Source organism: Hermetia illucens, chromosome 1 (assembly GCF_905115235.1).
Source record: "Hermetia illucens chromosome 1, iHerIll2.2.curated.20191125, whole genome shotgun sequence".
NCBI classification, from domain to species: domain Eukaryota; kingdom Metazoa; phylum Arthropoda; class Insecta; order Diptera; family Stratiomyidae; genus Hermetia; species Hermetia illucens.
Window position 1 is genome coordinate 35,721,091 of NC_051849.1, and position 12,626 is coordinate 35,733,716.

Genomic DNA, 12,626 nt, shown 5'->3' on the forward strand with positions numbered 1-12,626 from the left:
AACCAGGAACGGTATGTGGCGGAGTGGCTTTGAAAATGAGAGCATCATCTAACTTTTGTAGATTGTCTGATCAGTTCGTATGTCAATGGCTTCCCTTTCAGCAGTGGTATTGGTGGCTTATCTATTAGGGTGAGAGAGGCCATGAAGTGTGTTTAAGATTCGTTATCTTAAGGCCCTTAGCAAGTAAATCCGGATAATGCCGTTGGAGGTATCACTGCATACTGTGTATTCAGACTCAGTGATCTATGGCAGTTGTTGGAGCTTGCTGCTTTTTTATCGTGCTCCCGGTGAAGAGCATATCAATAATGCTCATTTTCAAAAAGCGGAATATTTTCGTGGAGAACTATATTTCAGGGGATGCTTTTTCCGAAGAAAAAATGAACGTATGATAAAAGGACGAGCCTGGATGACAAACCACAACCTGATGGTTTTGGCGCGATCAGATCACTTTCTTGGCCAATATTGATGGATAGATAAGGTCCTTGGTTTTAGTCTGTTCCAAGTTGCATTTGTCGACCTTGATATTGTGTGCATTGTTCGAAGATAATTTCCAAATTGTTCGCGTGTAACTTTGTTAATATGAAAGCAGCCTTTACTCTAGCCAGATTGGTAGCCCATGTAGAAAGAATATCGTTGGTCGATATATTGCTAGCATATTTGAGCCCCATTTCTTTACCTGAAAGACATTATAACGAACTATACAAAGTTAATTACTAGATTGCAGTGGTTTTAGAGAACGTGGTCGAGAGGGGCTGGTAACTACTCCTACGCTTCCGAAAAGTCAATCATAAACAAGACGGTGCGGGGCTACAGATTGTTGACGAAATCGTACTCCCAATGACGCTGTTCTTACTTTGCTTAGAGAACCAGATCTATGTAGAGGGTTAAACTAAGGGCTGTCCAGAGAACTGTAAATTCCATTGTCAAACATGCGCCTTCTGTCGGAACACTGTGTGTCAAGAGACTTTCACGGGCTTGGAAAGTATTATGTCCTGGGGACACTAATGTCCAAGCATCAGTCTAGAAGGCACTGGAACTCGCTTTTCTATGTGCGGAGAAGATCTCCGGAAACGATGTACGGTCTTTGGCGCCAGGGAGAGAAGCATAATTACCTGACGAATGGGTCTCTTTTCACACAGGCCTATAGGTAACATGAAATGATCCAGGAAATCAGCTTTGATGATGTATCTAATTAAGAGCACATTTCACTCTTAAATTTTTCCTCCTAGGTGTGGATTAAATTTTTGTTAGAAGCGTAAAGTTAGTATTTTGCAAGTGACAAGGAATTAACCGCCAGGGTTCAAGACATGATAGACTCTTCGATGTCAGTCTGACTTAACAGACGTTTCTTGCCCTGTTTACGAGCTTCCACCGTTTTGAAGGAACCCTTTTAATTTTTTGGCTGAGGTGTCTCATACACTAAATTGCGTAGCTTTCCGCACTTTTTGCCCTATTCGCCAAACCTGTTCGGGTAGTAGCAACTTCTGCTGCTCTGTTTCGACTGAAATTTAGAGCGCTTCCGACAATGTTGAAAATGGTGTCCGCATGTTTACTGATGCGGGCTACAAATCCAGATACTTCAGTGCGGAACTAGAGTATTTGCAAAATCCCAACTGCCACCGAGAGGTTCGATATCGCTGTTATCAGCACAGCATTTAGAGTACGGTTCTAACTAGCGACTAGGATGTAAGAGATCTGCTCCAGCCGCGGCTCGATTAAAATGAACTTGAGCACTGAGTTCAAAGTCTGATTTCCCGCAAAGTTTCGAAAATATTGAAGCAAATGTAATAGATTCATCTCACCGAAATTACAACTTTGTAGAACGCATTGAATATTAATGTTTTTGGAGGACATAAAGGAGCTACAATCCTTCCCTAGGTGGTTTCGCATTTCCCTTCAACCGAAACTAGAAACTCCATTTTGAAAATATATGAGGAAGCTTCAGTAGACGCATACTGTACAAGGAAGTCAAATTTAGTTTGGGCCCTATAAAATTGAAAGCACTCTCCGAAAGAAGAGAGCTTAATAAATCAATCTCAATTCTTCTGCTTAGGTGCACCTCTAAAGGTAGGAACAATGCAAGCTCCGAAAAAAAGACAACTGGCCTTTATTCGAATTATCAAATTTCAAAAGAATGCTCCGTGACTGTCTGTTCCGCTTTTCTATTGAAGCAACCATGTCTCTGGTACTAAAGCCCGCAGTTAATAATTCAGCGTTCCTACCTATTGTCCCTCATAAGTTTCGATTGTTTACTGGAAATATCTATTCATGTTTAGGATAGTTTTCCTTGACAGCTGCAAGATAAATATGTTTCTTATCCAGACACTTTCATTTCATCGCTACTATGTGGACAGTTGTCGTTTGGTACTCTTTATAAGTAATATATATTCATTCACAAGAAGGCAACAAATTTATGACATAACACTTATAAGCTTTTCCATACATTACTTCTAACGTCCAATCCAGTTGCCCTATTGGCAGCAATAGCACAACAGTTACAAGAAAGAGTGTTCAAATATTTACTATAGCCAAATGAGGATTAATGGATTTATAGGGGGAATAAAACTAAAAGTATAATAATAATCGTTGGCGCAACAATCCATGTTGGATCAGGGCCTTGAAGTGTGTTAGAGCACTTCATTCAAGACCGTAACGGTACACTAGGAGGCAATGTGGTCAGCATTGCGCTCGCCCGAGATTATTACCCTGATTTGACTCAGGTACTCATTCACAGCTGAGTCGACTGGTATCCGACGTCAAATCACGATACAAATTCCACTGCCACCAGTGAGATTTGAACCGCGACCTTCCGTACGACAGCCTTGCGCTCTAACCACTCAGCTATCCGGAAAACTAAAAGTATGGTTAGATTAATTTAAAAAAAAATGTAATAACTGTATATTAACCGTTAATGTCTTGGTCACGTAGTAGAAGATTCATAAATTTTTTAGTAAACAAAATAAACCCTGTAACCTCGAAGCAAATGATGTGTGCCAGTACAATAAACAGAATGACAAATGGACGGGCATATGGACAGTGACTTAGTTTTAGTGAGATGCATTCAGTAAAACCTTGAAAACCCCAAATTATTCTAGACGATATTATTAGGAAGAAAATTGCATTGTGTTTAACATCTACTGTGATTAATGCTTCCATTTGACTTTTTTTATTGATAGACTAATAAAGAGTGTTTTCAATCATGCGCTAATCTCAAACAACATTCATACAAGCGAGTTCCGATTAAATTTCCAAGTATTTCCTCAATTTTTTCTTATCAAAAATTATCATTGCAAGCGGGTGTATATAAGGCTGTTCGCTGCTAATTCGGATTAGTTAAAGAAATTTACTTAATCATAACAAACAAGAAAAATGCGTTTCCTTCTATTTGGAATTGTTTTCACTGCGGTCTTCCTTTCCGTGTTCGCTGAACGGTATCAACTCCTGCCAAACGGAAGTGAAAAATTATATCCTGACCCACCAAGACCAGTTCGCAGCCCAAGGGGTAGTGTCAGTTGTGGTGGATTTCTCCACGGAGTTGTCAAACATTCCCTTTGCGCTGCTAGATGCATCCAGACAGGAAATGCAGGTGGCTGGTGTGACGACAATCTAGTTTGCCACTGCCGTTAATTACAATGTCAAGAAATTCGTAAATAAAAATTATAATGACTAGACCTTAGAGTGTTTTACATTTTGCTTCTACGAGAAGAAATCCCTTTTTCCCTGTTTGATTCACGTAGCTCAGAAATTAAAAAAATATATGATTTCAATCTGCTTTAAGTGGTAGGACCGAAGGCTAGCAAAGTTGTCCACTTTCAGATATTGGCTGCATAAAGGCCACCACCATAACTCAATACCATGAGAACTAATTTCTTGGAGACTATACTCTTCGAATCTGAATCCACTTGAGAAGTCAGTCACGACCTAGTCGCGAATTTTGGAGGTTTCACCAGATTCCAGTTCTACGGCGAGACCTGTGAAAGACATGCTCTCTCCTTTAATGTGAAACCTACATTTAGTACCTACAATCAACTAGAAAGGAGAGTACAACCACTCCCATAATGGGAGAAACTAAAGCCCGGTCTGCCAGCAACATTACTACCCTGAACTTACGGAAAACGGAGTGAGAAAGAAACAGATCCATTACTGGAAACCATGAACCTGGGAAGAGTCCCAGCTGACAGCAATAGAAAACACTGCGAAAGGGGCTTCTTGGGAATGATGACATGGGCGTTTTGGACCACCAGGTGTCGTAAGAGAAATCAGACATATGGAAGCGGAATCTTCGTCATGGAGAAATGCTCGTAACTCCAATGAGATTCACACTGGACGCAGTAGATTCTTCCATTAGTGGCGGATCTTTGTCACATATATGACTACACTTATATATAAAACGTAGAGATTGGTCAAAATAACTTGCAACATGCCAAAGCTTCTTCCACTCTGCTCAAAAAATTATTTCTTTCTAGTACAAGAGCCATAGGTTCGTTGTAATAAAATTTGTGGTATTGTATCAGCTAAGTCGGCTCGTACCTTGTGCGAAGGAAGATCAATCAAATATCAATATATTTGCTGAGGAAACAACAAATGTAATTCCAGAGGAGAGGAACTGTTGGGTTTTAACACTCTAGTTGGCCTCATGATTGCGAACGTAGTGTGTGCCCCTATATTCGTCAAGCCAAATAAAACCTTGATTTTTGGTTGGTGTTTATCTTCTAGATAGATAGATAGATAGCTTTATTAGTGTAAATCAATTCATGTACAGATACAATCAATATTTAAGTGATACAGACTAAGTCTTTTCAGCTATGGTAAGTTGTGCAGTATAAACAATCTTAATAAGTGCAATCGCTTCAATTCTCAAAATTCCCTAGGAAAATTAAAAAAAAAACCTAGCTTGCATAAAAAAAAACCTAGTTTGCATGGTGTTTATCTTCTACGTCTGCTTATTTCCTTTTCCAAATTCAAAACTGTTTCGCCCCTGTTGATGGCTGGGTAAAAGAACAGATACAGATCATCAGCGTTGTCGAGGCGTTTGAGAAAAGATTAGATGTTCTATTAAACTCCTCCATGTCTTTCAACCGAAAAAAAAGTATCATCGATAAGATGTAGCCCTGGATGACTCCGCTTTCGACTTTCAAATACTCCGCAGCTCGACCAAGATGAAGCACATGACATTTTCCTCTGTTATACGTCTGTGCTTCTGATAATAGCTATTGCTTCCGCCGGAGTGCCCCTCATCCCCACTCTTCCGGTTTAACTATTCCGGATACAACCCTTGTTCACGTTGTCGAAAGCTTACTTGAAATCCAGGAAGGGCAGGTGCGCACTGCACTGCAATATAATAATCCGAAGGTGTGGTCGGTATAGAATAATCCAGAATGGACATCAGCCTGCTTTCGAGTTGTTCTTTGATGCATTCCAGGATGATTTTAGATAATACCTTCGAGACAACAGGAGGCATCCAAACAGTCGAAAATCTCGTCTTATCTTTCGTAATGTAGTATATAGCGAAAACTACGTTACACTTCGTCGTGTTTTCTTACGGTTGTGGTATTCTAGCACGTCGTACTTACGCCCGCTTGCAGCCATCACAATAACTCCCAGTGTATTATCTTCGCCGATCTGCTTGTAGCTTCCTTTTGGGACTTTGGCAACTTCATCCGCACCTCGCTTAGGCCCAGAATCTCCAGCTTATGTGATTGACATTCTGGTTCAAATTATCGAGGAGCATTCCATAAATCAATTAGAAGCTATCCGGATGGCTTAGTGGTTAGAGGGCTAGGGTGTTGTACCGGAAGGCCGCGGTTCAAATCTCACTAATGGCAGAGGGATTTGTATAGTAACTGAATATCAGAACTCAGTTGCTCGACTGAGAATGAGTAGCTGAGTGAAATCGTGGTAATAATCAGGAGCGAGTGCAATGCTGGCTCCTAGAGTGTAATGTAGTGTATCGTTTCATTTCTTGAATGAAATGTTCTAACACACTTCAAGGTCTTGATACAATTAGACTGTCGAGCCAATGGTTGTTATTATTCATAAGCCGTTTGCGATAGTTAAAAGCCGTAGCCATGAGGTCAGTCCTTATCTGAGGCACTGCTGACGTTTCGGCAGCAAGGAAGTTCCGAAATTTGGTCAGTAAAGCTTTATGTTTTTATTACTACGTTACAATGCCGCAACAAGCGGTATCCTAGACCTGCTTTAATAAGGAACTCCACACATTCCGGTTTTGCGTCGAGGTCCAACAATTCGATATCCCATAGAGCTGCGTCGCGTCCTGGACTACGCCATCGCTCCATCTCAGGCGGGGTCTACCTCGTCTTCTTTTTCTACCATAGATATTGCCCTTATAAACTTTCCGGGCTGAATCATCCTCATCCATATGAATTAAGTGACCCGCCCACCGCAACATGTTGAGCCGGATTTTATCCACAACCAGACGGTCATGGTATCGCTCATAGATTTCGTTGTTATGTAGGCTACGGAATCGAAGATTCTCAACTTATTGAGGAAGCGCGGAGTCGCTTAAATATTAAAAATACTAACTATAACTGGCTAATGACATAGTCCAGCCAACACTCCTTCGCGAACAGTATTTCTTCGGAATTGAATTGAATTGAATTCACAAAAATCGAGGTCACACAATTTGAAGTGAAACCGACGCCGAAAAGAAATTTAACACTGTTAATGGCCGTTTTCGTTTTGTTTTCCTTCCATCACGCTCGGTTGCTGCTTGCACTAAACTCCTAACCATGGAAAAGTCCTCCGAGCTACAATCTCCTTTTACAATAACTTAGCGGGTTTAATCCGTCCAGACAATGGTCAACGAATCTCCGATCCACCACGGTCCAAAACCCTTCCTCTCAGTTAGTTGCACGAAGAACAACACTGTTACTTCGTGCACGACCGAAATCTCAACCAAAAATAATTTCCCTTGCCCACCAGCCGTCTCTCGATCAGCGGGGCTCGCTAAATTTCGCCTTGAACTTCTCGAGTTGACGGATGCAGCAGATCATCCTCCTCTATGAAGATCACGCCCGAATGCATTCAATAATGTGCAATATGCGTCAAAATTTAAGGTAATTCCACACTATGGAATGCATTATTTGATCAAACTAATCCCGAAAAAAATGAATAAAATCTAGCGCCCGCCACGAAGCCGCGGTCACTACACGCTATATACGTTGCTGTGCGATTTGCGGCGGCGAAGCACAAACCAATCTCTTAGTGATAAGGGACAAGGACGGAGACCTACTTTTTCTCATTGATACGGGAGCGGATATATCCGTCATTCCACCAGATAGACGAACGGGCGAAATAACGCCAACTACCCTTAACTTATGGTGAGTGCCTACTCACGTTGAATTTAGGTCCGTGCCGAGCATTTAGATGGTATTCCGAGTCGCAAACGTGTTCAGACCAATCCTGGGCGCAGACTTTTTAAAACATTTTGGACTACTACTAGTAAGTGGACCTTGATGTCAGGAGGATAGTAGAATCATATTAAAGTTGTCCATTGACGCCCAGATTTTTGGAGGGAATGCTGAAGTCATATCTACTTTGAACGGGAGCAATAGATTCCACGCTATTTTTGGTGAGTTTCCACAGCTGGCTGCCACTACGTTCTCCCGCGGAGCAGCAAAACATGGTGTCCAATATTGAGACTAAAGGACATCCAGTAGCCGAACGCCCGAGACGCTTGCCACCCGACAACTTTGAGGCAGCGCGGAGTGAATTCGAGTATATGATCGAGCAGGGGATCTGCCGACCGTCCAAGAGCCCCTGGGCCAGTTCGCTATTAATAAAACAGAAAAAATATGGTTGGTGTCCATGCGGAGACTATCGCAGACTTAATGCGCTCACTGTTGTTGATAAGTATCTAATCCCTCACGTCCATAACATTGTGCAAGGGATCAATGGCAAAACAATATTTTCGAAATTAGATCTGGTACGGGTTGCGATCTCCGAGGAGGACATTCCCAAGACGGCGGTAATCACCCCGTTTGGGCTATACGAATTTAACGTGATGACTTTCGGATTGCGGACCGCCGCGCAGACATTTCAGCGGTTGTTGGATTCAGTATTACGCGATTTCACATTTTGCTTCAATTACCTTGCTGACATCTTCGCCGCGTCAGCATCGATGGAGGAGCAAGAGCAACATCTTCCGACCATATGTGAACGTCTGGTTGCATATAGGCTCCGCATCAAACCTGAAAAGTGGACATACAGGGTTAATCAAATGGCGCACCTTGGTCACGAGGGATGGTATCCAAGCAATTCACGAATTCCCGAGGTCAGAGATCTTCGGCGTTTTCTAGGGGTCGTCAATTTCTACAGGCGACTCCTGCGGGACGCAGTCAAGATCTTAGCCCCTTTGAACGTCTACCTAAGCGAAAGCAGGCGGATTGACAACACCCAGACAGAATGGAACCATGAATCTTCTCGAGCTTTTGAAGAGATAAAGCAAGCCATTGCCGAAACATCATTACTCGGGTATCCAGTCGACGGTGCGAGCTTCGAATCTCAACTGAAGCATCCGATCTAGCAGCAGGAGCTGTTTTGGAACAATTCACCGATGATGAATGGCGGTCGCTCGGGTTCTTCTCGAAAAAAATCACCCCAGCGTAGTCGTGTTACTGCGCATATGATCGAGAGTTGTTGGCGGTCTCTTTGGCAATAAAATTCTTTCGCTTCATGGTGGAAGGTCGCAAATTCCATATCCGCACCGATCACAAGCCATTGATAGGAGCGGTCGACACCCATACAGAACAGGCACTTCCAATACATTTCTCAATTCACTACTGAGGTAGTGCATGTCTCGAGAGGTGGCGTGGGCGCAATAACAATGTCGACATTTGTCGATCTACAGCAGCTGTCTCCTGAGCAGAAAAACAACGCCGAACTTCACAGGATCTTGTCATCCGACACAGCGCTTCAGCTTAAACTCGTTTCGCTCGACGGTAGTTTCAATTCAATCTACTGCGACATCTCACAGAAGCGAATTCGGTCCTATGCACCAGCCAAATTTAGGACGACGATGTTCAATATTTTCCACAACCCAGCACAAACAAGTCCAAAGTCCACCAGCCGACAAATCAGGGAGAAATACGTGTGGCCTTCAACGGACCGTGATGTAGTAACTTGGGCCAAAAATTGTCAACAATGCCAGCGAGCGAAAGTTAGTCGACATGTTCACAACGAGCCAAAGCAGTTTCCACTTCCAACTGAACGTTTCAAGGAGGTACACATCGACATCGTTGGACGTATACCGCCCTCGAACGGATCGCATTACATTCTCCCGATGATGGACCGATCTACAAGGTGGCCAGAAGCAATTCCGATTGCGGATATGACGGCGGAATGCGTGGCAAGTGCATTCTACAACACCTGGATTGCCAGATATGGTGCGCCCAGAACAATCGTGACCGACCAGGACTCACAATTTGAGTCAGCGGAAGATTGCAGCTGCTGGGCATTTCGAGATCCACAGCGTACCACCCAACGGGCTGATAGAACGTTGGCACCGATCATTGAAAGCAGCGATCACTTGTCACGAATCAGGCAGGTGGACAGAGGTTTAACCAACCGTTCTTCTCGGACTACGCACTGCAGCAGAACTGTATACGGGACGATTCTCACGCTTCCTGGAGAACTTCTCGTACGAGATGGAAACTCAACCGACATGACATGGGAAAACTTCGAACTTCTAGCTTGGCATCATCACAGGAACAATGTTTTCGTATACAAGGCGTTACACTCCTGTTCGCATGTGCTCTTGCGCCAGAACGCAGCGAAACCGCCGTTGACACCACAATAGTCAGGACTTCATCGTGTTGTCAAGCGACTTACCGACCGAGTATATACGATAGTACTCGGAACAAAAAGGTTAACGTTACGACCGGACGACTGAAACCCCAGCATTCCTGGCGAACGAAGACGTTGAAGCAAATCAGGTTTTCGATCCTACCCGAACCCCCCGCCAATCGGAAGACCTCCAGCAAACCACTAGCAAAATTGTAAGGTTCAACGTATAAAACTTTGTTTTAAAATTTGAAGTACATTTTGTCTGAGGAGTAAAACATAAAGTAACGTACAAATCAAGATTCGCAATTTTCGAGCAAAGTTAGCATTGACATTTTCAAAAAATGGTTTTGTATATATTGTAATGTCAATGTAACTTGGGGGGGGGGGGGGGGGGGGGTACTGTCGAGCGAAGTTATGCCGATCCATACTAGGGATTATTTCAGACAGAAGACACATGGACTCTTGCCATGACTATTGTGTCGCGTTTCCACTCCTCGCACAGCGTACGAAGCCGTCGGCGAATAAAGGTGTCCAAATGAAGCGCCAGTGTTTTAATTTGAAGGCAATCCAAGTACCCATATCAATTTCTACACCGTTAACCTGATCGCCATGAAATTTAGTGTATATATGTAGCTTTAATGGAGAATATTTTGATGCATTCACGTTGTAGTAACTTGTCCTTAGATGACGCTACAATAGATCAATTTATACATCTAGACTGTGATTGGTGAGACAGTGGAAATTATTCAAAACGCCAAAATGCCACGGCAACTGACAGCCAGTAGAGTTGCTGAAATATCTTAAGAACAAGACACACGGCTGGAAACAGAACGAAACAGAGCCTCTACTTCAAGACCAACTGAAACATGAATCTGATCCATGCCGAAGATATGAAAGGATTATCATACAAGAGCTGCTGGAACATTGGAAAAGCGAGATGAACGATTTGATCACCTGTGAATTTAAGCTTTCAATTTAAGGAGTAACGAAATATCTCAAAAACAAGGTGTACGTATTATAAATCTTCGAGCAAAAGAGCTGTCACAATTCCAGAGGAGCAAGATACACAGAGTAAAGGTTAACGCTCACGCAGCCTTGATCAAAATTGGGAATCGATCTCAATAAAGCAGCAATTAATTAAAATGAGGATTATGCTTTCAAAATGCATCGAAACGTAATATAATAATACATAATATGATAATATACACAGGCAGAACAAGGTCTGCCGGGTTCAGCTAGTAAATAATAGAATTCAAAAGAAACTAAATGGGGGTTCAGAAGTAATTACCGCCTATGCGCCCATCTTTTCAAATATTATTTCCATTAATTCTATCATAGGCACTTATTTCCCGAAATATGCATGCTCCTCGTCTGCTCTGAGCAAAACTACTCATACGTCCTTCGTTTGATATGAGTCTCTTTGCAATCATAGAAGCGTTAACCTGTTGTACTAATGAAGTAATAAACTCTAACGAAATGGATCCTTATCCTATTTTATTAGTTCATACGGCGTTGTAGTCACAGTTTGGAGCAGTTTAAACTGATATTAACTCCCCATGTTTTCGGTTTATTAGGAGATTCAAGGATTCTCATAAAATGACTATTGCATCGCCGATTCAAGGATAGTTTTCGTTTTCGGTATTTGTGTGCATGGAACCTTTAGAAGTTTGCAGTTCTGCTATTTTATCTCACTAGAACTCAGAAAATAAAAGATATTTCTTTGGCCACTTGTATGTCTTCCTGTTTTTCACCAAAATCGTTTCAATTCGCCGAATAACCTCTCTTCCTAAGAAACCTTAGATAATGTGTGAAGATATGATTTGCCGCGTTCATAATAAATTAATATCTTTTTCGTTTTTGCCTATTGGTGTCAAGATCGTATGGTCTAAATTACAAAAGTTATTAGGGTGCTGGACACCCAGCCACCATTAGTCTTCATGGAATTGTTCATTAATTACAAATGCAATGGACAGTTCTTGCCTAATGATTGTGAGTGCTAATGTTAACTTCGCTTTTTTTCCGTAGTACTCGTACGTACACACTTAATTTAGGCCATGCTCCTGGCAAGCACATGTGCTATTGAAAACGCGTGTATTTCGATTTGTTCCGTGATACCTTCAACATAATAAATATATTTTTTTCAGGAGAACCTGTGGCAAACCAGGAAATCACAATGAGTAGCCAAATTTTTTTACAATGGCTTTACTAGGAATGGAACTTTCTGCGAACTGTATCTAATAAATTAACATTCGTCATATCTATTCAAGACGAATACACGTAATGGAGTAGTGGTTGGGTGGACACAGTGGTAAAATGATCATCTACATTGGCTATTGTTAATTACGAAAGTAGACTTATAAGTCAATCCGCAAAATTGTCCAGTTTAGGGAGGGCAAGCACAATAGCTAAATGCAATTCCACCCAAGTACTCCTCGACACGTATATCTTTAGCGCATTGTAAGCTGGAAATCTTCAAAAGACTCTGGTCTGGACACGCCAAAGTGTGGGATTTTTACCTACCCAAATCCAAATCCCGATTCATCCCTGCTCCTGGGAACCACCATTAGCACACTCTTAGGACCATTCTTCTTTAGACCGCACTTAGTTAGGATAGTTTCCCAAGCTGGGACTGCATTATTATTATTCTATTAACGGAAAGTCGCACTGCCTCCTTGAAGAACTATTGTGCCCATTTTACTGGTTATAGTGTACCTATTGATCATAGTATCTCAAGCAGGCCTATAACCGTTACGAACTTTAGTATGGTCCCTACTTCTAGATCTTTCAGCCTTGCATTTGGTAGTAAGTGTTTTCCCAGATGC

General features: G+C 42.2%; 1 protein-coding gene across 1 annotated transcript; it reads left to right on the top strand.

Moving 5' to 3' along the window:
- The first annotated feature begins 8,845 nt into the window (after positions 1-8,845).
- LOC119647089 lies at positions 8,846-9,817 on the top strand. Its single transcript, XM_038047861.1, has one exon. It carries the CDS (start codon positions 8,846-8,848, stop codon positions 9,815-9,817), a length of 972 nt encoding a protein of 323 aa, XP_037903789.1.
- The last annotated feature ends 2,809 nt before the right edge of the window (positions 9,818-12,626 follow it).